This window comes from Pectinophora gossypiella, chromosome 6, assembly GCF_024362695.1.
Source record: "Pectinophora gossypiella chromosome 6, ilPecGoss1.1, whole genome shotgun sequence".
In the NCBI taxonomy this organism is placed as follows: domain Eukaryota; kingdom Metazoa; phylum Arthropoda; class Insecta; order Lepidoptera; family Gelechiidae; genus Pectinophora; species Pectinophora gossypiella.
Window position 1 is genome coordinate 15,988,991 of NC_065409.1, and position 26,644 is coordinate 16,015,634.

General features: G+C 41.8%; 1 protein-coding gene across 1 annotated transcript in view; it reads left to right on the plus strand.

The window, feature by feature from the left end:
- Positions 1–26,644, plus strand: part of LOC126367735 (protein KIAA0100) — a 44,736-nt gene that overhangs the window by 471 nt on the left and 17,621 nt on the right. The window contains exons 2-26 of the mRNA XM_050011410.1: positions 1,379–1,505; positions 2,425–2,718; positions 3,158–3,415; positions 3,568–3,729; positions 4,558–4,647; positions 5,282–5,443; positions 6,152–6,299; positions 6,783–6,950; positions 7,574–7,782; positions 8,841–9,156; positions 9,736–10,083; positions 10,380–10,569; positions 12,162–12,330; positions 12,769–12,891; positions 13,181–13,419; positions 14,138–14,310; positions 14,906–15,070; positions 15,580–15,780; positions 16,825–17,018; positions 17,488–17,603; positions 18,167–18,314; positions 18,932–19,156; positions 25,528–25,743; positions 26,088–26,204; positions 26,464–26,635. Coding sequence (XP_049867367.1) covers positions 1,379–1,505; positions 2,425–2,718; positions 3,158–3,415; positions 3,568–3,729; positions 4,558–4,647; positions 5,282–5,443; positions 6,152–6,299; positions 6,783–6,950; positions 7,574–7,782; positions 8,841–9,156; positions 9,736–10,083; positions 10,380–10,569; positions 12,162–12,330; positions 12,769–12,891; positions 13,181–13,419; positions 14,138–14,310; positions 14,906–15,070; positions 15,580–15,780; positions 16,825–17,018; positions 17,488–17,603; positions 18,167–18,314; positions 18,932–19,156; positions 25,528–25,743; positions 26,088–26,204; positions 26,464–26,635 — 4,730 coding nt within the window. The remainder of the gene's footprint in view (positions 1–1,378; positions 1,506–2,424; positions 2,719–3,157; positions 3,416–3,567; positions 3,730–4,557; positions 4,648–5,281; positions 5,444–6,151; positions 6,300–6,782; positions 6,951–7,573; positions 7,783–8,840; positions 9,157–9,735; positions 10,084–10,379; positions 10,570–12,161; positions 12,331–12,768; positions 12,892–13,180; positions 13,420–14,137; positions 14,311–14,905; positions 15,071–15,579; positions 15,781–16,824; positions 17,019–17,487; positions 17,604–18,166; positions 18,315–18,931; positions 19,157–25,527; positions 25,744–26,087; positions 26,205–26,463; positions 26,636–26,644) is intronic.

Here is a 26,644-nt window from a genome sequence, read left to right on the forward strand (position 1 = left end):
TAACAAATACCCTTACACTATACTACATTCTTCATGCCCAATGTATTTTTGAAATATGCACTATTTTAAAATTGAAAATAAGATAAAGTAACTAGGTACGGTAAAGCATGGTATACAATATCGAGGTAGATCATCAGTCCGAAGGTCAGATGACATTGTGAGTTATCACGGAAAGCAGCGGATGAGACTTGCACAGGACTGGAACGATGGCATGAAAGAGAGGAGGCCTATACCCAGCAGTGGGTGGATACAGGCTGAGTAGATAGATAGAACTAGGTACCTACATAAAAAAAAAATCTTCTAAAAGTGAAAATGGCCTATACTCAATATTGGAATGCACTTATCTACTAATTAGATTAGTCTGCAGAAAGTGATTTGATAATTAATATAACATAAAACTATCTAGGTATATTTACTTGCCTTTGCTTTACTGAATACATTTATGGAGCAACTAATGACAGGCAGTTACTTATTGTTATCTCTGTTGTAAACTTGCAGTATTGTTCCTTTTTTCTCACTAATAAGTAACTGTCTTATGACCGTGAGCAGCATTTTGCTACACAGTCATATGTTATGTTAGGAATGCCTGCATGTATGTTTCTATAGGTTGCTATAGGTTGTCCCAAGTGCAGGATCTCCTTATACCAAGGGAATCAAAAAGGCCACATCGAAGCAATTCATCCAAAAAAGCAATATTGCAATTTGACACTTGCGCATATAAAACTAAGAGTGCAATATGTCAACAAAAACAAAAAGCAATATTACTAATTTGTATTTTATTTTTGAAATTCCTTAAAAAAATAATATCTGTAACCAAAATTATCCGAAACTAAAGGATAATTCGAAAAAAAATATTATCTGTAACCATATTCGGTATAATAATCATTCTTAAATCGGTATCCAATACATACATACATACATAAACTCACGCCCGTAATCCCTAATGGGGTGGGCAGAGCCACAAGTAATCAAAGACAACTTGCAGCCACTGTTGATACGAATTCCAAAGATGGATATGATGAACCTTATGGTGATAAGGGATCAGCCTATCGCCCATAACATTAGTCCATCATGTTAGAGGACACAATATCCAATCCGTAGCTGAAACATCATATCCATAACATCCCGATTGTACCTAACCTAAGTACTGGTGGATTTCTTTTATCTATTGAACCTAAGGGCATTTGCTATGGGTTTGAACACACCATTGTTATATTTCTGGGCTGGAGCCGCTGGAGGTGTGTGAAGTTCCCCTACCATCCGTCCAGACTGTTTTTTTAATTATTGCAATAATGTGATATACTTATCTATAAGCCTCTTAATAGCCTAACCTGCCTAACACCATAATGTTGATTAATTTGTTTTTTGTTTCATTCAGGCTGTTGCCAAACCTATTAGCATGGCTGTTCATGAGGAAGTACCACATCAAGTTGAAGATTGGAAGGATTGCGGTACCTAAACTGATCCTTAAAGATGTCAGCCTGTCTAAAGATGGATATTTTATCGTAAGTAATAAAAAAATAAATAAGGAAAAGACATTCATTTCCTCAAGGAGAAGTGTGTCGGGATTGAAATGGAATTCCATAGTATCTGCCTAATCCTAGTAGGAGATAGGCATGAGCTATGTATGTATGTATTTTAAAATAGGGTAGCTGAAAAGTATTAAAAAGTATATGTTTTTCATGGAAAATTTAAAAATAGAACAATACAGCTGTCCAAAATCAAGGAAGAAGGAATTATTGGCAATAGGAATGTGTGACTCCATGTGTCCCTATTTAGCTTGTTATACTTAGCTTCATACAAATTTAGTTCTGTAAAGTTGCCTATATTGAGCAATTGAGCAGCCTATTCTGCTTAAGTGTATGATGAAAAGCATTGTACTCCTGCACTAAAGGTGTTAATAAGATTTCGCATCTAATTATCATGACGATGAATATTTTGCAACTCACTACAACTGTTAATGAGAACTCCTTGATCAGAGAAAATGTCTAATAACCTTCAATTCATGCGCGAAGCGAAAACCACCCCAATATAGGTTAGGTCACATACCTCCGAAACGCATTTCTCAGGTATGTGGGTTGCCTCACGACGTTTTCCTTCACCACTGAGCACGTGATAATAATTTATGATCCAAACATGAATTCGAAAAACGATTTCGAAAATCATAGGTTTCGGCCCGTGGTGGATTTGAACCTGCGACCTAATCACCTTTAATTACATTTCTTAAAATTCAATTCAAAATACTGCACAAAGAAATATAAACAATCAAATAGGACAAATACATTAGGGTTAGAAGACGCACAATGGACGGCCTTATTGGTAAACAACAATTTCTTCCAAGCAACCTTAGGGTGAAAGAAATTCATTGACTATATCAACAAGCAGTGGAAAAAAATTATCCTAAAATTTCCATTTTTATTCCAGCACATCAATGAAATATCATTTCGGAGCAGTTTTTTCAACTCGGAAATCAACAAGCTGGTTTCCGTTGTAATGCAAGGGCTGGAGATAACGAACAACGCAGAGGAAAAGAGAAGCGTTGTCGTTGAAACTATTCTCAAGCCGTTACTATCAAAGCAGAACTCGTTGAACACAAAAGGCGAAGACGATGACCTGGACAATGTTATATTGAATTCCGATTTGAACGGTGGATGCCAGAGGAAATGGTTGGATTTCCGGGATAAGAAACTGCCGCCTAGTTTGATTATGTTTGCTCAGGTAAGATGTCATTTTTGCCCTACGGACTACTATAATATAACATTAACTTAGCCAATTAATAACCTGCCCCTGACTGATCCCGGTACAAAGGTGCCCATAACGCTCGCCGCATTACCGCGCTGAGTAGCGATGCCAACCAACCTTTGCTCCAGGAACGAACCGGCGCGGGATTCACCCGTCTTTTCCCTGAGCCTGCGACCTAACTCCGTTGCATATCAGGGGGTTAAAAAAGCCAATTCAAAGCAATTCATCTAAAGCTATTTGAGACTTACTTTTATATGCGCAAATGTCCAATTGCAATATTACTTTTTAGATTCAATATAAACCCTGACACCAGGGTTGAACACACAACCCACACGATAGAAGAAGACTTTTTAGATGAATTGCGTCGATGTGGCCTTTTTAACCCTGCAGTTCTATATTTTATTTATGTTTCCAGTTCATGGGCGTACACATATACAACGCGTCAGTCACCATACACAACGGTACAGCAGAGGAGTCGTTCACTCTCCGCGCGCACGCGGCGGAGGTGCACGCGGACGGCGCGGCCGGCGGCCCGGCGCGTGCGCTGGTGTTCTCGGCCCACGTGCTCCAGGCGCGCGCTACGGTAGACAGTGGGGGACGGTGCTTGGGGGAGGCCGGGTGCAGTGTGCTCGTCGAGGGCACTGTCAAAGCTGAGGGACCATTGAATGTTGAGGTGAGTAAGAAATGTTACATTATATAAGCAGCTTGAGATATTGCCAAAGCTTATGCCAGTATTAGAGAAGATAATAAGATGTGGAGGAAGCAAGAGAAGTGTGTCAGGATATTACATTTTCCCATTTGTAAACAAACGATAAATTATTTCAGAAAATTCACGCAGTGGTTAGCAACACGACGATATCATTCCATGACGAACTGTACAACTTGATACAGAAGAATAAACGACAGAAGAAGCCTTCTGCGAGGAGTGTGGACTATGAGGATGAAATGGCCACGCTGATACCGAGATTGTCACCTGTCATACCAAAGGTAATTTTGCGATCAAGTCATTTTACGATGACGTCTATATAAGATCTAGGTAAAATTAAATCTAGTCGCTTTGCGTATAGTCTTTAAAGCCGACTTTCTATTTAGCAATATTTGGCGCGCGACATGTTGCACAACGTGTTGAAAGGTAACGCGGAACTTTTGTTTAAAAAAAAACAACAACGTCTGTCAACGCATCTATTACTATGTCAGCCGTCGACAACATGTGGCTAGAGGAACTAGTGTTGTTGCGTGTCACATTTCCACTCTACCACAATTGATGCCCAAATCTATACACAAAAAACAGCTGGCGCGCAACATGTTGCAACACGCGCAACACGGCTTGTTGCATAAGTTCCGCGCTAAGTTTCAACATGTTGAAACTTACGGTGTTGTGCAATATGTTGAAACTTACCGCGGAATATATCGCATAGTCTTTAAAGCCGCGTTTCTATTTGGCAATATTAGGCGCGCGACATGTTGCTCAATACGTTGAAACTTACCGCGGAACTTTCATTTAACAACGTTGATGCATCTACTACTATGTCAGCCGCCGACAACATGTGGCCAGAGGAACTAGTGTTGTTGCGTGTCACGTTTCCACTCGACCACAATTGATGCCCAAATCTATACACAAAAAACAGCTGGCCCGCAACATGTTGCAACACTCGCAACGCGGCATGTTTCAACATGTTGCGCGCCAAATGGCGATTTCAAAGTGAGAGGCAAGCACTACCAACTGGGCTACCACGGCTCTCTAAAAACAAAACAAATATAAAACATAATAAAATACTTAAAACTTAAAACTGATATACTTACTTATTTTTACAGATATTTAGTTTAAGAATAGACTCGACAGCAGTTACTTGCACAGACAACACCACTAAGACCAACTTTATGATGTCACTACAGAGTTTACAAGTAAGTTAAATTGTAAATATAAGTTTACTCCAAAAAATGTACTTTTTCCAGTTTTGTATTCTATAATCAATGGAATTTGAATACAAAAATACACATACGACGTCATCGATAATAGTGATCAAATATCGTATTATTTTTTAAGTAATTCTTAATTTAAATTCGTAAATCAGTCAGGTTCAGAATAATTTATTCAACGTAATTATCTAGGAAAAACAGTCAAACAGAATTCATGTCACAGTTGGTTCGACCATTATAGGCGGCGATACGGCTCACCACCTATCAAGTTGGTCTAACATAAAGTTCGGTGAGGTGTGGGTACTTAATTTATCTTGCGATGTACCTCTGTCTACCTCAATTGGGATATAGTCGTGAGCTGATGTTCATCATCGTTAATTTAAGACCTACGGTCTTGTCGGTGTAGCATTCTCCATGCTACTTTTTTAGGGAAGAACAGGGCAGCAGTGACAGTCACAGAGGCGGAGGACAGGAGTTCTAATGCGGCTTAGAAATAGACTACTCAGGGCGCCATCCCACTCTCATCAGAAGGGAAGAATTCCTTCTGCCCTATTTTCTGTAAAAAGTAGCATGGAGCTATTATGTATGTTATATATTGATTATTATTATTTATCACCAGATCAATTCCCGATTCAGTGCAGCGTCTGTACACATAGGTGAGAATGGCAACGAGGTGTTAGGCCTACCCCAAGTGTACGTGGCTTTCCAAATGGACCAGTACCAGCTGACGGCTGGCGATGAGAAGCTGCTGTTCTTGAACAAGCTGAAGTTGGATGCAAAGGTATGTTTTTTTTATTAAAATTACTTTTTGGACAATATCGCCTGATACAATGTCACAACAACAGACGCAGAGCTAAAGACAGTTTGAAGTTGAAAGAACAATTTGACAAAAAGAAGCAGTTAGTGCCTTCACTATTAAAGAGTTCGTACAACAGGAACATCCCCACTTTGGAACCATTCCCGAGAACGGCACAGAACTGGGGCCCTACCAGCTAAGACGAAGCCGATTCAGATTGGAGCAAATCGAACATCGATTTGATTCTGTCGTACCGCGTAAGCAGCCAAGATGGCGATCCCCGATTCGTGACGTCACATGAAGTTCGGCAAGCCGATTGAACGAATGATTTCAGTACTTTTGACACTAAATCGGTACCGGCTAAGAAATCGAAGTACGGAGTGTGGTATTTATCATGTATCACTCGAATCATAGCATTTTAGACTGAAAAGTTAGTGAGGCGGAATATTAGACGTTGCGAATCCTATCTACGCAGATAAATATGGTAACTATTGGTCGATGCCGTGGATATAATTTGCGTCATGCGCGTCGCGGTTTCTGTACCGCGGGGAAATATTGGACTAGAATGAATTGGTTTCTTTAGTCTGTATACGGTACAAAAGTCACTTGTTATATTAGACTTTCAAGAAATACCGAAGTTTCAACGTGTCGAATGCAGCGTTGTTATACTTGTAATTTGGTATTTTATTACAGTTGGAGAAAGGCGTGTTGAATCTGTATCTAATCATAAGCACGCTGGGCATCATATACAGTCACAGTGACGTGTTCAAGTGGTATTCCTCACTGATGAACAGAATAAAGAGGACGAAAGCATTGCAAGCTAAAGAGACTGTAGCGAAACGTAAGTATATTCTGCTTTAAGTAGGGATTTATAGCGTTTTGTGGCACTGGCATAGAATGGACACCTACTGCGTCTAGAACGGTAACTCTCCGCTCCGCACCAATTTGTAACGGGCGCCGACCTCACCCCCTTGGGTCTTACTATAGTCCGTAAGCCGCTAAGGAGTAAGGGGAAGCGCGCGGACTATCTGTCTCCCTCGCACTTACTCGTTAGGCGGCAGACGGTAAGAGTATGTTTTGTGTATAGACCATTTAAGATCAAAGAAAGACTCAGAAGGGCGAGGTTGGCGCTGATGAGAATTGGTGCGGGGCGAACGGTTACCGTTCTATACGTACTTATATTTTATTCTGTGGCGCGAGTCGAATTCTTACGAACATGCGCCCAAAGTGAGTCCGGTCTTAGCTCCTAAAATACTTCCAACCATGTTTAAGTAACTTTGTTAAAGATCTTTCGAAGATCTTCAATGATGTGTCCGTCCACCAGCACCATCGACCCCGCCGTGGATGTCGCGAGTGTTCTCAGCGTGCGTGGTGCAAGGCTGCGCGGAGCTGCGCGGCGTGACGCTGCACGCGCAGCTGGGCGCCGGCCGCGCGCTGGCCGCCGGCTGCGGCGGCGTCAAGGTCAAGCTGGACCAGCTGCTGGATACTAGAGGTATGTTGTTGGATACTAGAAGTATGTTGTTGATATTAGAACTATGATCTTGTTGTGTGGAATTTTCCGTCGCAAAAGTATGGAACTGAAAATAATAAAAAAAAAATACAAAAAAAATTCATAAAATTTCCGGCAGGAAATTTCACTTGATACCAACTCAGAATCATGGTCTGAACCATCGCCCTCAGTATTCGTTACGTTGTTACTAACACTCATACCTACTTGTATGGCTCTGTATGTACTTGTACGGGGTGTAAGTGACATCGTAACGAATACTGAGAGGGTTGATTCAGCTCATTATTCTGAGTTAATAACAAGTGCAATTTTCTAACGCAAAAATATATAATTGAAAATAATAAAAAAAACTAAAAAAAAAACATGAATTTTGCGACGAAAAATTCCACTTGATATTAATTCAGAATCATGGTCCCAATCATCCCCTTTCAGTATTCGTGACGATGTCACTAACATCCTGTATAGTGTTTACATAAGCTGTCTTTGGTGGTTCAATAGTACCTAGACACTAGGGAGACGAGGTCGATCATTGACCTCACAATCCACACGAGAAGTAAAACTAAAGTGTTTGCCCTACTAATCAAATCTATCCTCAATTCCATTGACAGAAGAAGCATACAAGTCCACAATGGCGCGTCTAGTAGTGGGTTCCCGGCACTGGAGCACTGAGTTGTTAGTGGACGCGGGGTGGGCGGCGTTCGGGCCGCGGGCGTTGGCCCTGCGCGAGGCTCCGCCGAGGAAGCAGCACGCGTGGGGCTCTGCCCTACTGGCTGTTGCCTTGGTCAAATGGGGCAGTCATGGGCCTAGGGATTCTAAGGTAAGTTCGTACCTGGTTTTTTAAAGTAATTGGGTCGTGTCTTAGGTTCAAGATAAATTATGAAATTCTGATTACTAAATAAAGACAGATCTAAAAGTAACACAAAACATTTTTTTTGTTTAATTTATTTATGAATTTTAATCAAGAAAAACGTAATATACCGCACCTGTCAAATCGTCAGGTTAGGTAAGCGGACCCTGTGAAAAACGGATAATGCTAGGGGGATGATGATGATGATGAATCAAGAAAAACGTTATAATAAGTCCGACATTTTATTACGTTTTTCCATGACGTCACTAGTGTGATTTTTCATATAAATTCCATAGTAATTTCGTGTTGTTGCAGTTAAGTATCAAATTAGGTTGAAAATGGGGTTGATGAGTCAATTATGTATAGTTTTTGTATTTTTTTATGCATAGAGGGACAAGAAGGTATTAAAGTATAACGTGGACGTTTCGACTTATCAGAGTTGCTATTTCTGGCAGTTTGCATTAGTAATCTAATTGTCATTATTATATATTATGAAGTTGCCAATTTGCGCTAACATAACATAAACTCAAGAGTATATCCCAATTGCTGCAGACCTCTGTAGCGATTGGGATATAGTAATGGATGGATGGATGTGCCTACATCCATCGTATGATGAACTATGCAACCACACTTCTCAGAAAAAGAAAAAAGAACATTGTTACTTCACCAAAGCGACCGTGAGCGCCAACTAGTGACGTAGTTTCTCTACTGCTATAAATATGAGGCGCAATCCGCGCACTACTCTTTTTTTTTGGCCAATTCGAATCACTAAGACTTGTATGAAAGAACACTGTTTATAAAAATCCGAGTCGAGTCATCGAAATTCTTTTATTTCACGTATAAGTCGGGTCAAAACATACATAATATCCTCCCTATTACTGCTTCACTATTACGCTACTTCGCTACTCTCATTGGGTTAATTGTACAAAAAAGCTAATTTAAATGTATTATACATACGTCGCTAGAACCAATCAATGATCACGAAGCATACATTCTTTAGTTACCTCAAACATCTTTACCACTTGCAGGTGGAAGCAATGATGGACTGTTTACGCCTGGAATGGTCATCAACAGTAGCAGAGACAGTCATAGCCCTCGTGGACTGCTTCTACTCCTACCGTCCACCTTGTCCTAAGCAGGCTCCGCCCCCTCCCACACCCGCCCCCGACACTCCTTGCAACGTATCAGTGAATGTTGCTCTATCCCATATAAATCTATTCCTAATAGTGAATGAGTCCATGTGCCTTATGACCAGAGTTGATGCGGTGACAATAGAGAAGACAACCAGTAAATCTGGTGCCGTCATTTCAGGGTTGAAGATTGTTGATATGGTGCCGTACAAAGGTGAGTTTGTAAGGATTTTTCTTGTTTCGTGTCCCAGGGGTGCAACAGGGATGTAGTGTGTGTGTGTGTAGGGCTGTGACAGGGCTTTTTAAATTATTGACAACATAACAGATGTATAGTACCCACCCACGCCTCGCCAGGTATATTTAAGTGTCATGTATTAGGAGGTGACCCTATTGCCGTTAACCAGGCACAAATCCTGGAAACCTCGTGATACCACTTATCTATGATCCAAAGCCCAAACCGGTTGTTATTGTTACGTGTAATATAAGGAGCATTAATCTTTGTTTCGGATTTTTTCAATCGTGACTATGTTTGAAATGTGCTTTGAATTGACTATAGAAGGTTTTTAGGACACGCCATAAACTATCTTTAGAATTTGAACCTGATAAAATAGAACATAATTAACGACACATCTGTTAAGTTTGAAGAAATTTGAATTTAAAACAGAGAGGGAGGGAATCTCTTCTTTTGTGACAACTAAAGTATCTTATGCAACTGCAAACAAGTTTAAGGATAATGTGTAAGGGTTAATACTTGTTACAGGTTAATACTTGATCAATTTCTAAATATTTTCAGGAAACATGCAATGCTACAGATCAGACGAAATCGCTACAACATTCTTCCATGTTCGTCTGGCTAGAGTAGAAAACGTCACATCCAAAGGGAAAAAGTCATCTCTCCTAGACATCCAGTTTCTGGAGACCGTCGACCTTGAGTGGAGTGCCAACTTGCACCTCAAAATACTAGCCTTTGTAAGGGCTGTGAAAGGATTCCGAGAAGAATTGGCCGTGAGGAAGGGGGAAGGAGAGATAGAAGAAGGGCAGATAAAGAAAGGGAGAGGTATAGACTGGAGAGTCTCGTTCAAGGGGGAAACGAATCTCGGACTTATTTTGTCTAAAGACAATAATATGCTGTTTGCTACTGGTGAGTCTTATTAGTTTGGCTGTCGTTGAACAATGTTATCGTTTAAAAATAATATGACTAAACAGCAGGTCATACCTCTTTCTAACTTGGTTCAGAGGTTTCCTGATTTTTCAGACATCTACCAGACGATTTCCTGTTATGTATAGAATATTGTTGTCTTTATCGTACTCATCATAATCTTTTATAGCTTATCGACTCATTGACTTCAAAGTTTACCCGAGAGATATAAAATTCACTCCCATTTGCGCCAAAAAAAATTGACAAAATTTCACCTAAAATAAACTTTCGGTTTCTAGACGACATGACGATAGCATACGACAACGACACAGGGCTGTCAATAGTCTGGAGTCAGTTGAAGATGATACTCAATGGTGATGAGGTGGTGACTGTCGAGGGTTACTGTCAGGAGCGCGTACGAGACGACCCCGATGTCAGGGTCGAGAGGAAGGCCAATGAGGGCTTCGTGCTGATGTGGAATAAGGTGTGGTGAGTACCTTGGAATACTTCTAAATAAACTTGAGTAGAGTTTAAATACTATGGATATTTTTTCTCCAATTCGTTAAGCAGTGTGGTGGTGTATATGTCACCGTAAAATTGTAAATAACGTTAGATTATAATCTATCTCGCGAGATTGTGAACTGTCGAAAAATTGTGAAACGTAATATACTGCTTACAATTTAACGTATTATTATTCGTCAGATTATAATCTATCGAAGTAAAACTGTTAAATCACAATCTTACAATTGTCAAATTGACAACTGTCCGACGGCTGTCCCTGATTGGTCGGCCTTACAGTAGACCGTTCTGTGTCCATAGAGTTAGGAATAAAACACAGGTGTCAGTCAAATAAAATAAATGCTCTTCAAGATTGTGAAATCAAGTACGTATTTATTAATTATTTAGTAAGTAATCAATAATTCTGACATCACATGGTAAGAAAAAATGTATCAAAATTAAAAAATCTGAAACGTATCATTCAGTATACGTACTTTTCGTGTGTAAGATAAACATGCTGGCGGCATAGGGGTGGCCCAAGGGCCACCCCCGCCGCACCCTAACCTACTGTTATGCCTTGTAAAAATTATGACAAAACACTATTATTCTAAAAAATAATTATGGATATCTATTTATTAATCCCAAAAATAAGTTATACCTAACAAACCAGTATTCCTAGATGTTATTATGGGAAAGTAAAACTATTATGCTAAAAAACGTTATGCAAAAAGGATTATGATAATTAAAATTATGACAAAAACATTTATGTATTTTAAGAGAATCCCAAATTAACATTATGCTCACTCTAATAGTTTTGTAACTCTATGGTATAGCACGCGAGGTGCGTTTCGTATCACAATTTGACGGTTTCACTTCGATAAATTATAATCTACCGAAAAATAATACGTTAAATTGTAAGCAATATGATACGATTCATAATTATTCGACAGTTCACAATCTCGCGAGATTCAAATCGATAGATTATAATCTAACGTTATTTACAATTTTACGGTGACATATATATATGGAAGAGTCTGGTCTGACTGTTCTATATGGTTATAATATGTCATCTACTCCCTAGCATTATTCCGTTTTTTCACAGGGTCCGCTTACCTAACCTGAAGATTTGACAGCTCCGGTTTTTTACTGAAGCGACTGCCTGTCTGACCTACTAACCAGCGAAGGGAAAACCAGCCCAATACAGCTTAGGTCACTTACCTCCGAAAATGCATTTCTCGGGAATGTAGGTTTCCTCATGATGTTGTCCTTCACTGCTGAGCACGTGATAATCATTTATGATCCAAACGTGAATTCGAAAACACATTTGACAATCATTGGTTTAGGCCTGTGCTGAATTCGTACCAGCGATCTGAGATGCAAGCGTTCTACCAACTGGGCTGCCACGGCTCCCACTCCCACTTGGGATGGTTATAATATGTGCAATAAAGAATTATTGACTGATTGATTGAGTCTGGACCTCCTACTATCGACGAGGGGACGTCGTCCTCCTACTATCATCGAAGCAGTGGGATCAATATTTATCTATGGTATCTAGGGTATTTATCTATGTGTATCGTTTTCAGGTCAGTAAACGTGGACTCAGTGCGTATAGTGTTTCCGTTCAAGCATCGTTTCGCGGAGGCGGTGCAAGGAGATTTCGTCTCTCTTTTCAAGTGGATAAAGTTGGTCCACGGTATCAAGAAGAAGCCGTTCACTTCTGACAGCCCTCTGCCGAGTGATTTGCACATCAAGGTAATTATAATGTGTAATGTATTCGGGGATGTTTACGTTCCTATTCGTAATTTTATTAATTTTGTTCTTTTTGACGTTGAAGGGTTTTTCAGTATCTGACTCCCCATGAAATCTATTCACCTTTCTAATATCTGTGATTCACGGATTGTCCAGGATGTGCCAGACGCACAAAGGGACGAGTATTTTACTCGAAGTTCCTTTTTCTATATTCCTAAAAAAAAGTTGTATGTTGGTATTCCTTTAAATTGTTATCTAAACAAATAAATAAAAAATCGACTTCACAACTACACGGCTTAAAAATTCGTCGTGGTTTAAATTGGTAACTTTCTTATTCTTCAACGTAAAGTCTCGGGTATCCAGTGTGCAAGTAATTTTATCTTTGTTTTTCTCTTTCCCTCCTTGATACTTAAAAGATCTTTAATGGTTAATTTGTTATAGATCGAAGAAGTATTGATAGAAATGAGTGACGATCCATTCGAGGTGAAGCTGCGAGACAATTACGAACTCCTTGAAGACGAATACAAGGAAAGCCAACGACGAAGAACTATGCTTGATGCCAAGGTAATATTAGGACTAGTTTTGTAGGAGTTGTGTTATTTCGAGAATCTCTAGAGTCCGTTAATGTCTGCTGGATGTAACGCGGGAGAACGCGAAAAGGACATTACAAAAAGCTATTGTCAAAATCATGTTTTGCTGGTGAAGTTTTTGTCCAAGAATAAAGATTTTTTTAAAGTCCACGACGTGTAGGTTTGTCTTGATCGACCTTGCAACCATTCGAGCTGATTCCATCTGAGTGTATCAACCTTTTGTTCTATACCAAAAACCCAAAAATCTTCATCTCTCTCATCAGGTGCAAGAACTCTGCAAACCCCACTTATTTCTACCAGCGGGGAAGATAGAGGAACTGTATTCAGCGTTGCGTCAGAAAGACGCTCAGATCTACGTCCAACGTTGCCGCGCCGCACCACCGCCGCGGACTAGATTAGTAGCGTGCTGTCTCACGCAATTCCAACTGATTGCCTTAGCTGACCCCTCCATACATGGCACGCAGAACGCCACGGATACTCTGAGGGATATTGACTTTGACAGGTACAAAAATACTTTTCTGTAACGTCAGTAGTCGGTTGGTAAAAAAACTAGTTGTAAGGTTGTTTGAAAACCTTCAGTAGCCAACGTTACAACTGGACGTGATTTAACATAGTGCACCAATGCTGTTCAGCGTGCTTTTATGATATCGCTATTTGTATTTATTTAATAGTTTATTTGTACACATGAGCACATAGAGACAAAATTAGAAACTTTTTCAGCCAAGATCACGGTACATTTGTGTTAATGGCGTTAGAAGTATTAATTCCGGCGAAGTAGTTAATGCCATCTGCGGCAAATCTAAATTCAAAAAAAAAAATTCAAGAATATTTATTTTTCAAAATTGGCTTACAAAGTTAGCGCTTTTTGAACGTCAAACAAAATGAAATTACATATTATGTAACTAGCTGTAAAACTACTACCACATCGGAATCTGTAACGCTGAGGGAAAGACGTGGCCAGAAAACCTCCCAGCACAGGGCCCTAGTCCTACTGTTTCATGTTTTCCTTTCTTTTCTTTTTTTTTTAATCCAGTTTGTATATATATATCTACAATAAGCGAAGTCAAAAAAAAAGGTAGAAGTATTGTTGTTTATAAAATGCCTTACCACACTATCATTGTTGTCGCATTTACGACGTTCTACTATCAGTGTATTTTAGATGCTCAAACATTTAACCATGTTTTCCTTACCCACAATCTAAAAGTAACTTTCCCCTCCAGCCCCTGGCCAGAAGACGGCATAGAGTTCACGACGCTCTGGTGCCGTAGCATCAACCTGAGCTGTGCGCAGTGGCAGATCCTGCTGAGAGACTTCCCGCAGCCGTTGTTGAATATGAACGACCTCAAGATGTGGGGGACTGTGTTGGCTGCTGAAGAACAACCGCCTGCCAGAGGTAATAGCACATTCTTCAGATTCTTACTGTCAAATTTCCATCAGGTCTTGAATATAGGTTAAACAGACCCTTCCATACTCCCAAGTTCCTTAGCACATTTGCATGGAAAGGAACATGCATAAGATCACGCCTATTTCCCGTTGGGGTAGGCAGAAACTATAGAATTCCACTTCCTACGATCCTGACACACCACCTTTGCTTCCTCTACTCTCATCAACAACTTCAAGAGAGCAAGAGAGGTTTTTTTTTTAAGAGATGGACGGGATATGAGTGTGGTATTATGCGACAGATAGGCTTTTCTGTCGTCATGTTTGGGGTGCCCTGACATTGTACACGGGAGAAGTTAAAGACCCGAAGAAGCGATTACCAGTCTGTCTGTACGCCAAGGGGGATTAAGAACGCCACATCGAATCAATTCACCTTGAGCAATATTACTATATGACATTTGATGACATTGCGCAATTACTTTTATAAACGCTAATGTCAGATTGCTATATTGCTTTTTAGATGAATTGTTTTAATGTGGCCTTTTTAACCACCCCAGAAAGGAAAATCATCATAATCACACTTGATATACCAAACCTTTTAATTCCAGCGGTCCGCACAGTGGTGATAGACCAGGGCGCGCCGTGGGGCGGTCAAGAGCTGGAACGCAGCATGATGCCACTCAAGTGGTACTACGACCTGTGCTGCGAGATGTCGCAGTACAGCTACGCCTTCGGACCCTGCTGGGAACCAGTTATTGCGCATTGCAATCTTTGTGAGTATGCAAGGAAACGAATAACGAAATTGTGCCTAAAATGTAGGTAACAGAAATTTTGATCCTCTTTTAGAAAACCGTGATAGCCCTGTTCTGAAAACGCGTGGCCTTAGTGACACTGGGTTGAATTCGATTTTGGAGTTTGAATTCATGTTTGGATCGTAAATAATTGATACCGCGTGGTTCCCATGATTTAGGCCCGGTTAAGTTCGATAGGCACATGGGACATAAAGATAGTAAAAAAATAAATCAAGCCAAAATAGATTTTTGATTTAAAAAGATCTCCCTTCCATTATCTACGGCCGAACTTAACCATACTAAACTTCTGAATTAAACTTTGACACATTTTTGGAAACCTTAGGTCTATCCTCAGTGTAGCGGCGTGGTCGAGTATGCTCCATACCCCCTTTGCTTGAATGAGGGGAGGCCTGTAGGCGTATATGGTCTGTTTGTATTGTGTTAGGCATTACTGCCTCATAGCGACAAACCATTCTTCCTATCCTCCACAGCATTCGACCAGGTATCTCGACCATCTTTGGATCCATCAGCGCCCTTGTCCTGGTGGGACAAGGTTCGGCTGCTGATGCACGGCCGCCTGACAGCCAAGTGCGCCAAGTTCACGTGTCTGCTGCACGTGTCGCTGGACCCCTACAACACCACCGAGGAGATGGAGCTGACTTGGACGGACCTCGTGCTGGACTGGACTAATGGTGAGTCTTCTACATCATCATATTCTTCTCTCGTGTGGGTTGTGGGTTCATCAACCCTAATGTCAAGGTTACTATAGAAGTACTGAGCCGCCAAAGGCCCCTGACATGGCTCATGTGACGACTACATACTTACGTACGTAAATAGTAGCCGGGATCGACCACATCATTACATTAATGGATTAGCATATTCTTCGGTATTAATTTGCCATTGCGATGAGTTTTGATAGATAATTATCGCTCTTTAAGTAGTTGCGGTAGCCTGGTAGAAATTGCTTTAGAGCAACAAGGTCAATTTAATTATTAATTTAAACGGAGAACCGTGGGATTTTTTTGGAGACACCAGGGCGTGATGGACATGGAAACCTATACGAGTAAGTGTGTATATCGCCCCCATTGCGAAAAAAAAGATTTGATTTGATTTTCAATAAAGATTTTGATTTGATTTGATTTTGATTTGATTGCACCCGTGTAATAATTGGGTGTAGGTACTAATACACCTCTGCAGAGGCTGTCTGGACGCAGAAGAAACTGCCCCCCATGTAATCCTGGAATGCACGGGAGTGTCAGCACAACGGGTAAAAATCCTCAAAGAAATGGGGTCGCTCCGCGAAGCGTGTGAAAACCCCAGGAGGCTTCTGAGCTTCTGGAAGGAGATGGGTTGGCTTACGTAGTCAACAATTACACGCATAATGGGCCATCTTATAGTCTAAATGCGGAAAACAGAGCCCACTAACATAAACATAAACATAAATACACTTCTGCCTATGCTTTGTTTTATTCAGGCAAAAAAAGGTTCTGTAGTTCACCGGCTTGCTTTTCGAATTGGGAGCGTCGGTTCGATCCCCGGTATCGGACTTGCACCAATGAGTTATTTATCTTAGATACAGTTTCCACTAACACAGTTGGCTTGCCCATTATAGACGGGTCACCATCTATCAAGTTGGTCTAACAGAAAGCAGGTGAGGTGTGGGTACTTAAATCATGTTACGATGGATGTATTTGTGACTACCCCAATATAGTCGTGAGCTTGTTTATGTTATTCAGGCAAACTGGGCTTCCTCGGCGAGCTGAACGTGTTCGTGCGCACGGCGAGCAAGTACGACGACTGCCGCGTGCTGCGCGTGCCGGCGCTGCGGCTGTCCGTGAAGCTGGGCTGGCAGTGCGTGGGCGAGCCGCGCGACCACCACGCCGTGGCGCCCTGCGCGCCCGGCCGCCTGCCCGAGTACTCCAGCAACCAGGTATGTACAGTCATGGGCAATATAATGTACCCACTTTAGGACTCTGTCGCACTAACATATTTGACATTTAGTGAGACTTACAGTTCAATTTGTCAGAAAAGTTAATGTGACATGGTACCAAAGTGTATACATATTAATGCTCGTGACCGTACGCCGGTTACATTGCACTTGCTACACGTTTTCGTACGAATTCTTGACTACCAATTCGGATCTAGGTTCCAAGCACCCTTAGTTCTTTAAAGGTTGGGGTTGCGTGTTAGCTCGGCACGATTCCATACGAAAAACCTATGGCGGCTCAAAAGTAACCCTGACATCGGGGTTCATGAGGTCCGACATCTCCCAACCCATACGAAAGAAGAGAAAACCCAGTACTATATGATGCTTAAGCAGCATCTTGCGTCGTTTTTTTCTCCTCAGCCATAAAATATTCCGAAGTAGTGATGGCATATATGTTTTTTTTTTGTTTCAGGAACATGATTCATACAGAGCCTTCAGGTCGCAAGGGCTTGATATCCATTTGAGCATGGACACTAAACCTATTGACAGAGATGGACCTATCCTACTGCTATATGGAAGCACTCTTAGGTAACAATATCATGTTAATTATTTATTTAATACCTCTCTCATGTTATTATTAACAATTGGTACAACCACAAAGTGATGTGACAAAGATCCCCCCCCCGACCCCATGACTGGCAGAAAATGTTGCATCGAGAAATAACGCTATGGCGAGAAATAACTCTCCGGCATAGAATAAAAAATAATAGTACGTATAGAACGGCAAGTCTCCTCTCCCCACCAGCGGCTGAGCTAGGTTTACCCTAGGCTCTCCCTCCTCCCCCCTTCTTACGTCTTCCTTTAGTCTTCAATCGCATGGGCGTCAGACGTCACACACACAGATGCGCGTGTGCGATAACATCAATCTGTAGTGTCTGTGTAAAACGAGGTGTTTTGTATGAAGTATCCGGGGTGTGGCTCTGGTCCGTGTTGCTCTACAATCGGTAACAATACCGCAAAAAAAATTACAAAAGTCCTGGACAATAGAAATCTGGTTCTTCGTGGAAAAAAATGCATATACATTTTTGTTCTCCATAAATTTGTACCCCAGTAGAAATCGCAGGCTTGATGCATGTGCATTCTCTTCGCAGGTGGTTTGAAAGCCTGAAGCTGATTTTATCCGGTATAACCCGGCCGACGCGTCGCGGCCGTGTGTTCAAGAATGTGCGCCCGCGCAAACCGCAGCTGTCCCGGCACTATCGGAACGTCAGCGTTTCTTTAACGCTGCATAATTTGCAGGTATTTTTATTTATTTAAATGCAGTTGTTTTAGGCGAATTAGATGAGACGTTTCTCATATAAAAAATATCGAATAACTATGTTACTCACTGAAAAAAAAAAATATATATTTTTGAATTTGAATATAAAAGGTACCGTACATCGACGCCTTAAAACATAAAAAAAAAGTTTGGTGTGTTGTAATGACAGTATTTCAAAGGTGTAAAGTTTTTTTTATAGTTTGAGTTTTAATCTTGTAAATGCTAAGGGAAACGATACTGAACAGGATCTTGACAAAATTTGCATGACATCAGGATATAAAAATGTCTGAAATATCTATAGCAGTACCTACGGTCACGAGCATTAATATGTATACCATGTCACATTAACTTTTTTGACAAATTGAACTGTAAGTCTCACTAAATGTCAAATATGTTAGTGCGACAGAGTCCTAAAGTGGGTACATTATATTGCTTATGACTGTACACCTTATGAATAGTAAATTGCGATCAAATATTACAGCATAGTGTTACAGTAATTTTAGAAAGAGGCCATTCATAAGTCTGTTGTATATGTATACACATAATTAACATGTGTTAAAAAGAAAACAAATACCTCACTCCTATTTATATTTTCCAGGTATTCTACTGGTCATCGTCATCGATGCAGCGTGGCATAGAGATGTTGGGGGTCCGCGTGACATGCGGGTCCAAACACCACTTGTCATTGGTCCCAACCAACGACGGCCTGGTCCGAAGACCGCGGGCCAACTGGACCACGGTGTATATGAACTGTGACCTCAACGACGCTGAGATCTGGCTCAAGACTCCTGCCGCGTTGCCTGATGATAAGGATAGTGATGAGGTGATGGTCTTACTATATATTTTTTTTTAATAAAAAATACAATTAAATTCTAGCGGTAGAGTCGAAAGAGAAAAGCGTAGGTGAATGTATCGCGATCAAACTCAGGGTGTTTTAAAGAAAGGCCAGGTTAAGAGTGCTCTAAACCGGCGAGCATGCGTGAGGATCTTGATGAAGGTGGAATTCGCAATAGGCGTGATTTTATGTATGTGATTCCCGTAAAATTAAATAGGAAGACGCTGGCAATCCTCAAGCACCATTGGGTATCGCGAAGGACCAAACGATGTAAGGACCAAAGCTGGGTTCTGACTTCAGCGCTCCACCTTCAGTTGTATTTGTAGGTGTTGATCGTTAAGTCAAAGATTTGTTTAAGTAGGTTAATTTGTTTATTAGCGCTCGTGTTTAGTACTTATCGTTTACGTTTAGTGACCGTTTCACACTGACACACTAATTATAATCGAGTGTGCAGCGCTACCAAAAGCAGGGCGCAACGTTAGCAAAATTATGTTCGGTGGAAGCCCGTACACTAGTTTATGCTTATGATTTTTGTAGAGGAAATAAAGATTATACCAACTAACTTATTAAAAAAAATCGATGATTCTGCTTTCAATTTTATAGAATAGAATAGAATAGAATAGAAAAAGTTTATTATAAAAGGACGCCACACACAAAAAAAAGTCAACAACATCATATCAAATTTCCACTAAAACAATTACAAAAAAGCAAGACGGATGTTTGTCGAAATGACCATAAGGTGGTGGTGGACGTCCTGAGATAAAAGGGCCTCACTCAGCACAAGTCGCGGCGTGAACCACGACGCTGGTATTATGTGGACCCTGTTAGGTGACGCACGAACATCGTATTCCATAAACATGTGTTAATGGTGTGTATATTCAAATTCAATTCAAAAATATACATTATAATATATACCAAATTATTTTAATAGAATTAGAGTGTACATAGACAAATATTATCGCAAAGATGTATACGTAAATACTTAAGGTTAGAATAAAAAAGAAAGTTATTAATATAGGTAAAACTAGTAAACAAATGTAATAATATAAACAAATACGAATTCCATGAATGTGTATTGTGTAGTCTGTCTTAGTACCTATCTATCGCGCGCGCCGCACCCCGATTCTAGCTCGGTCGGTAAAGTAGTTTGGTTACTACTAGTACTTACTTATAAACAAAATATTTTTTTCCATTCGACCGCCGCGCTGCCGAACGGGCACGACGTGTTCCCAAAGTAAAGCGAAATTATAAATTTGTAATAGAATTGCGTATATTAATTAAAAAGAAAAAATAAAGTGAATCAAATAAAGCAAATATACATTAACCAAATAAGAAACAATAAATTAAGTACGTCCAGTACACTCAACAACATCCAAAGTAAATAATGGAAACGTGCAGTCGTTTGAAAACCCCAATAAACAAATCCATGAGGTAAGCCAAAACAAAATATAGTGTTTTATGCTTAATGTACCCACCTATACCATCCACTAATATTGAATAAGTACGCACTTTTTATTTTTGATTGACGGACAGTATAATTAAGCCTGTGTATAATATTGCCATTACTTTTCAGACCATGCAAACATTACCCGACGGAAAATAATAATAATCATGACAAAGGTTGTGTCGCCGCATCCAGCCCGCTAGGAGGACTGCGCCACGTTGACGTGTCGAAACCAATTAGGTAAAATTTTAATTAGCTTAATAGCTGCATATCTAGGAGATAGCATTTGTACTTTGATTTAAAGCTGTAAATTGTTTTCAGACTACGAAACGGCGGCGGCAAATCGTTCCAGCACTTGGATGCGGCGAACCTGAAACTGCCACGAAAAGCGGTGGTGCGGTGACGAGGCACCGCGAGTGAGTAGTACGACGCACGGGTCCTGGCAGCAGTCACGTCGCGGGACCAAACTAGTTTGTCCGCAAGATATGGCGGTAATTTAAAATTAACTATTCCGAACATCAGCGTTGCAAAATGAAACTGTCTGCGATATTTCATTTTTAGGATTCTAGCCTTGTTTATGTAAGGTGTTACGTGTGTGCGGGGAGGAATTTTGAAGCAGAATCTAGCGCAAGCATTCTGTACTCTCTGAACCAGTTTTTGTGAGCGCGCCAGAAGCCGAGGCCCATACACAGCGTCCATATAATTAAATTTAGAGAGAATTAAAGAGTCGCATAGTTTGATTCGAATGGGAGTACTTAAATATTCTCGAATTTGGTACATTACTTTCAGTCTGTAAAAACAGTTGCTAGCAGTATTCGTAATGTGCTTTTCAAAAAGTAACTCTTCGTCCATTAGCAACCCTAGGTTTCGCGATTCAGACACTCGCTGTACCACTTCGCCCCGAATACTAACGTTCAACCCTTGACGCGTAATACCGTCTATCTGTTGTTTAGTTCCAAGAATCATATACTTCGTTTTACTTGCGTTAAGTACTAGGGTGTTCGCTTCTGCCCAGGTTGCAACACGTTCTAAGTCTTCTTCTAGCCTAATTTCCGCCAGACGAGTATCACAAGGCTTACATGAAGTGTAAATCTGTATATCGTCGGCGTAAACGTGGAATTTACAGTTCTTTATTTGTTTCACCACATCGGCGCTATAAATAATGAACATAAGAGGACCCAGTATTGATCCTTGCGGAACTCCCCTTTTGACGGTTTTAGAGTCCGACCTGACAGATGAACCGTCCTCGTTGCACAATTCGACAATTTGGGCTCTGTTTTCAAAATAGCTACTAAACCACTTTATGCTGTCTATGCTAAATCCGTAATAGTGTAGCTTCGACAATAGCATTGGAATATTTATACAGTCGAAAGCCCTGGAGAAGTCCAGCAGAGTCAGCAAAGTCCCCTCACCATTGTCACGCGCAGCCAGTATATCATCTACAACATGTAGCAAGGCAGTCGTGGTGCTATATCCCTTCCTGAACCCCGACTGTACGTAAGGTAGTATGTTATTCTTTTCCAGAAATTTTGTAAGCTGCAAGGCAACTACTTTTTCTAATATTTTGGACATACATGGTAGGATACTGATTGGACGAAGATCTTTCAATTCTGTGGCATTTGAAGATTTTGGTATCGGTTTTACCAATGCCTTCTGCCATAATGTAGGATACGTATTTGTTACTATGGAGCAATTAATTATATTGGTAATCACAGTCAACGTATCAGGCAGGGTAAGCAGTAGCATATCCAGCGAAATACCATCCATTCCAACAGCATTCGTTTTAATATTACGGACGACTTTCATAATATCACTTTCTGTGACCTGGCTTAAAGTAAATGTGTCGGACACACATTGATGACATTCGAAATAAGTCAATTGGGATATTTTTACATTATCGCTACCGGGTACATTTAGAAAATAGTTATTTATTTCGTTTGGGTCCTGGAAAATATTTGCTGGCAATTCGGGCCTACTTTTAATTCTCACATTTTTTTTAATATGTTTCCAAAGCGTACGCGAGTCATTTTCAGTGGAGTTAATATAATGTTCGAAGTATGCCTGCTTTTCCATATACAATGCCTCACTCACTAGCTTTTTTAAATCTTTATAGTATTTTTTATGGATTTCCTGCTTAGTAAGTCGAGCCCTGGTATGTGCCTGGTCCCGCTTCTTCATCATAAGTTTTATGTTATACGTTATCCACGGGTACTGTTCGCACTTTACTGATACGGTTTTGACGGGAGCATGGATATCGAACAAGTATGAAATCATTTCACTGTAGATGGTGACCATGTCATTTACATTTGTTAAAGAACTAACGTTGGTCCAATATAACGATGACAGATCTTTATTGAACATATTCAGATCGATGTCCCGTAATGACCTTCGCGTGATTCGACATGGCGCGGGTTTACATTTGGGGATATTTATTAAACATGTAAGGAATGCATGTCTTCCTAGTTCAGGGACATAATAGACATCAACAGAGCTCCCCTTTACATCTGTACAGACCAAATCGATGAGAGTCTCGCTGTGGCCAGTGAAGTGTGTTGGCTCAATAACAAGTTGATTTAAATTGTAACAGCTTAGGAAAGTATTTAACTTCTTGACGGAGCCGTCTCGATCAGCGACGTCCAACATATCGACATTGAAGTCCCCAAGCAGTACTGTATGATCACTCCACGAAAATGTAGACACAGTCTCGGACAGCGCCCCCAAAATCAAGTCTACTGTTACCCATTGTGGGCGGTATGCAGTGCCTATAACGACTTTTTTGCCGTTAACTGTAATAGCGAGCCACATCTGCTCGACACAACCAGACGGCGGGTGAGGCAGCACGCGGGCGGAGACGCCGCGGCGTATGTAGAAGCCGACCCCGCCACCGCGCTTGCGTTTGCCCGGCGGCCGCGGCTCGTGCCGCAGCCGGTAGCCCGGCACGGCGGGGGCGCACCCCTCCCGGCCTTCCTTCAGCCACGTCTCGTTAATAGCCATTATGTCTACGTCGTGTCGGTCCATAGCCACTAGAAATTCGTCATGTCCCGTTCCCAAAGAGCCAGCATTAAACAAACCAACTTTTAATTTGCGTGTTACAATCATTTTAAACACATTAAACCGGTGGTATACCCATATTCATTAATAATAATGAGGAGTGTGATTAGAGTTGATCGTGTTAATATATTTGTAGCGTAGTTTAAATGTAGTGTTGCTGTGTTGTTTCTTGTCTGGGTATGAACATGTATGTAATAAATGTATAATAATATTGTTTGTATATAGGATAAATTAAGTGATAGTAGGCATATACGATATAATAGCAAAAAACAAATATAAAGAATAATTTTCCATTCAATCCGCTCGGATATCCCCACCTGACCAAATGAGTCATAACGACTTTGTAAAGATACAATACACACACAAATAGTAACAAACAGTAAACAATGAACACCAGTAAACGACAGCAAAATACATTCAGTACAACCGGAAAATATCGTTACTTCATAATAACGGCTTCTTCCTTGCTGTAGCCGGGACCAAAAACCGATAGAATGTCGGCTTCCGATCGGATTCGGTGTCCAGCGGATCCAGATGCTCGACGACAATATATTTTTCCGTCTCTTGACCAAACAAACCGCCAGTCCAACCGGTTTGCTGCTTCGCGAGCCCGGTAGAAAAGGTGGCGATTAGTTTTGGTCAATCGTTCGTTGACGTAAAATCGTTGCGGGGCACCCTGCAGGCCGAGCCCCTCGGTGGTGGTAGTGCGGCGCACGCGCGCTGCTCGTAGCAGCGCATCGCGGGGCGCGCGGCGAGCTAGTCGCACGACGATGGCGCGCGGCCGCGGCGCTGCTCCCCGCTCCGCCGCGCGGGTGACTCCCACCCGGGCACAGCTCACCACTTCACGCTCGTCCAACGTCACACCAAGCTTGGCAGCGCAAAGAGCAAACAGGTGGACAGGGTTTTCTCCACCTACCTCTGGAATACCAGATAGCTCCACATCATTTAACAGGAGCTCCTGGTCCCTATCGTTAAGCTCCATTTTTAGTTGGGCGACTGTAGACTCCAGCGCCTTGACCACCCCACCAGCCTCCCCACCCTTCCTCTGCTCCAACTCCATCAGGCGAGTCTCCAGCTTGTCGAGACGCGCATCGCAGGCACCGACCGCCATCCTGAGCTCCTGCATATCCTGTCGGAATGCACGAATCTCGCCACGCGTTTGCCGCATCTCCTCCCGGAACTGCCGAAACTCCAGAGCTAGCTCGGACTCCCGGAACTCTGTGATGGTAGTGTCCAAGGTAGGTCCCGCCTGCGGGCTCTCCCCACACGACTGGTGAAGCGGTGGTGACACGGCAGGGGCTCTTACAGGGGTGCTATCCTGGTTTGCCCTCGGGACTTTGGATGTGCACTCAGGACACTTCCAAGTCCGGCCCGCCACCGCGCCAGCAGGCAAGCCGACACACGCGCGGTGGTACAGCTTTGTGCAGCATGCGCAATTAACGCCATCTACACTAGCCAGAAACTTCCCGCACGCACCGCACTTCGACTTTGACCCCACCATATCGATAGTCTAGTAATGACAATGTTTGCCAATAGATGCTTGTTTGTTTATGTTTGTATTTTGTTTTGACGGTACTTTTTGTATTAAGTTTATGATTACGACCGTGAATAAATAAGTATTATTGATAGTGACTATTTATTGTGGTTTTTCTGGTGTATACACTGCACTGAACACTGTGTCCACAATTAAGGGTAATTATGAACTTGGTAAGTTTATGTTTATTATGATTTGATAGCACAATACACGGTTTTTATATTTCTTTTTGATACAGCAACGGGTACGTGAACACGGTAACACGACGTTCGTGACGTCACCTCCTAGGTTATTTTGTCTCTGAAAACAAGCCTATTAATCCGTCGACAGAACTCGTCAGTGCTGGCGCCGGCCGCCATGGAGAAGTGCTACTGCCTGTCGGTGCGGCGCGTGTCGTACGGCCGCGAGGCGGGCGGCGCGGGGGGCGCGGGCGGCGCGGGGGCGGCGCCCGCGCACCGCCTCGCCGTGCACGACCTGCGCGGCGCCTGGACCAAGCTCAATAGAGATCTGGCTTTTGCGCTCATCGACACTTACATCAAGACACAGGTGACGGATTTGTTTCAGATAAAGTTCATTGTGTTTCGAATAAAGAATCATACTATGTATAAAACGGTAACTCTCCGGGTTCCTGACTTTATTAGAAAATTTAGCGCTGAAATGCGTGCAAATGGAGCACTGACAGCGAACATTTGCACTAACTGTCAAAGAATTCACAATGATACCAATCATCGTTTCTGAACGATGCAGCCAGAAACAAAAAAATAGAATAGAATAGAGTCATAATAATACGATACACCATCACTAGATGGCGCTTATTTCTATCTGTCATTTTATACGACATCTAAGTGACTCCATGTATTTACGTCTGTTTATATTTCTTTTTATTGCAGCAATTGAAGAAGAATCTGTCCACCAAAGCGCTGAAGGAAGAAGAGAAACCAGCCACTTCTCCCAAGCACCAGAGAGAGTCGGAGGTTGTGTCGCCACCACCTTCCGCCTCCACGCAAGTAAGTTACTTAAGTAAATAGTAGTCAGCACCGATTGCCTAACGTGCCCTGCAAAGGCTGCAAGGCACGGACTATTTTATTCAGCGTGCAATATCCCAAACTAGGAATAACAAAGTGATTTTTGTGATATGCCTTTGAGATATGATTCGAACCCGGGGTCTCTGGATTGTGAGCCCAACGCTCAACCACTGGACCACGTCAATGAAAATGCATCCACCTGTGCAGAGTCCAAACTCAAGTGGAAAACGCAACGTTTCAGAGCGGCAGCGGCCCCGGCGTGTGCGCAGAGGGTATGCTAGCAGCCCTGGTCGCTGAAGCAGGGGGGGATGCCCCCGTGGTGTTCAGCGACGAACTCAGCGGCGGCGCCGACACCGAGACCAGCCACCCGCGGCACGTGCTTGACGACGATAATGCGCATACCGCCTGCCTCAGTAAGTCTA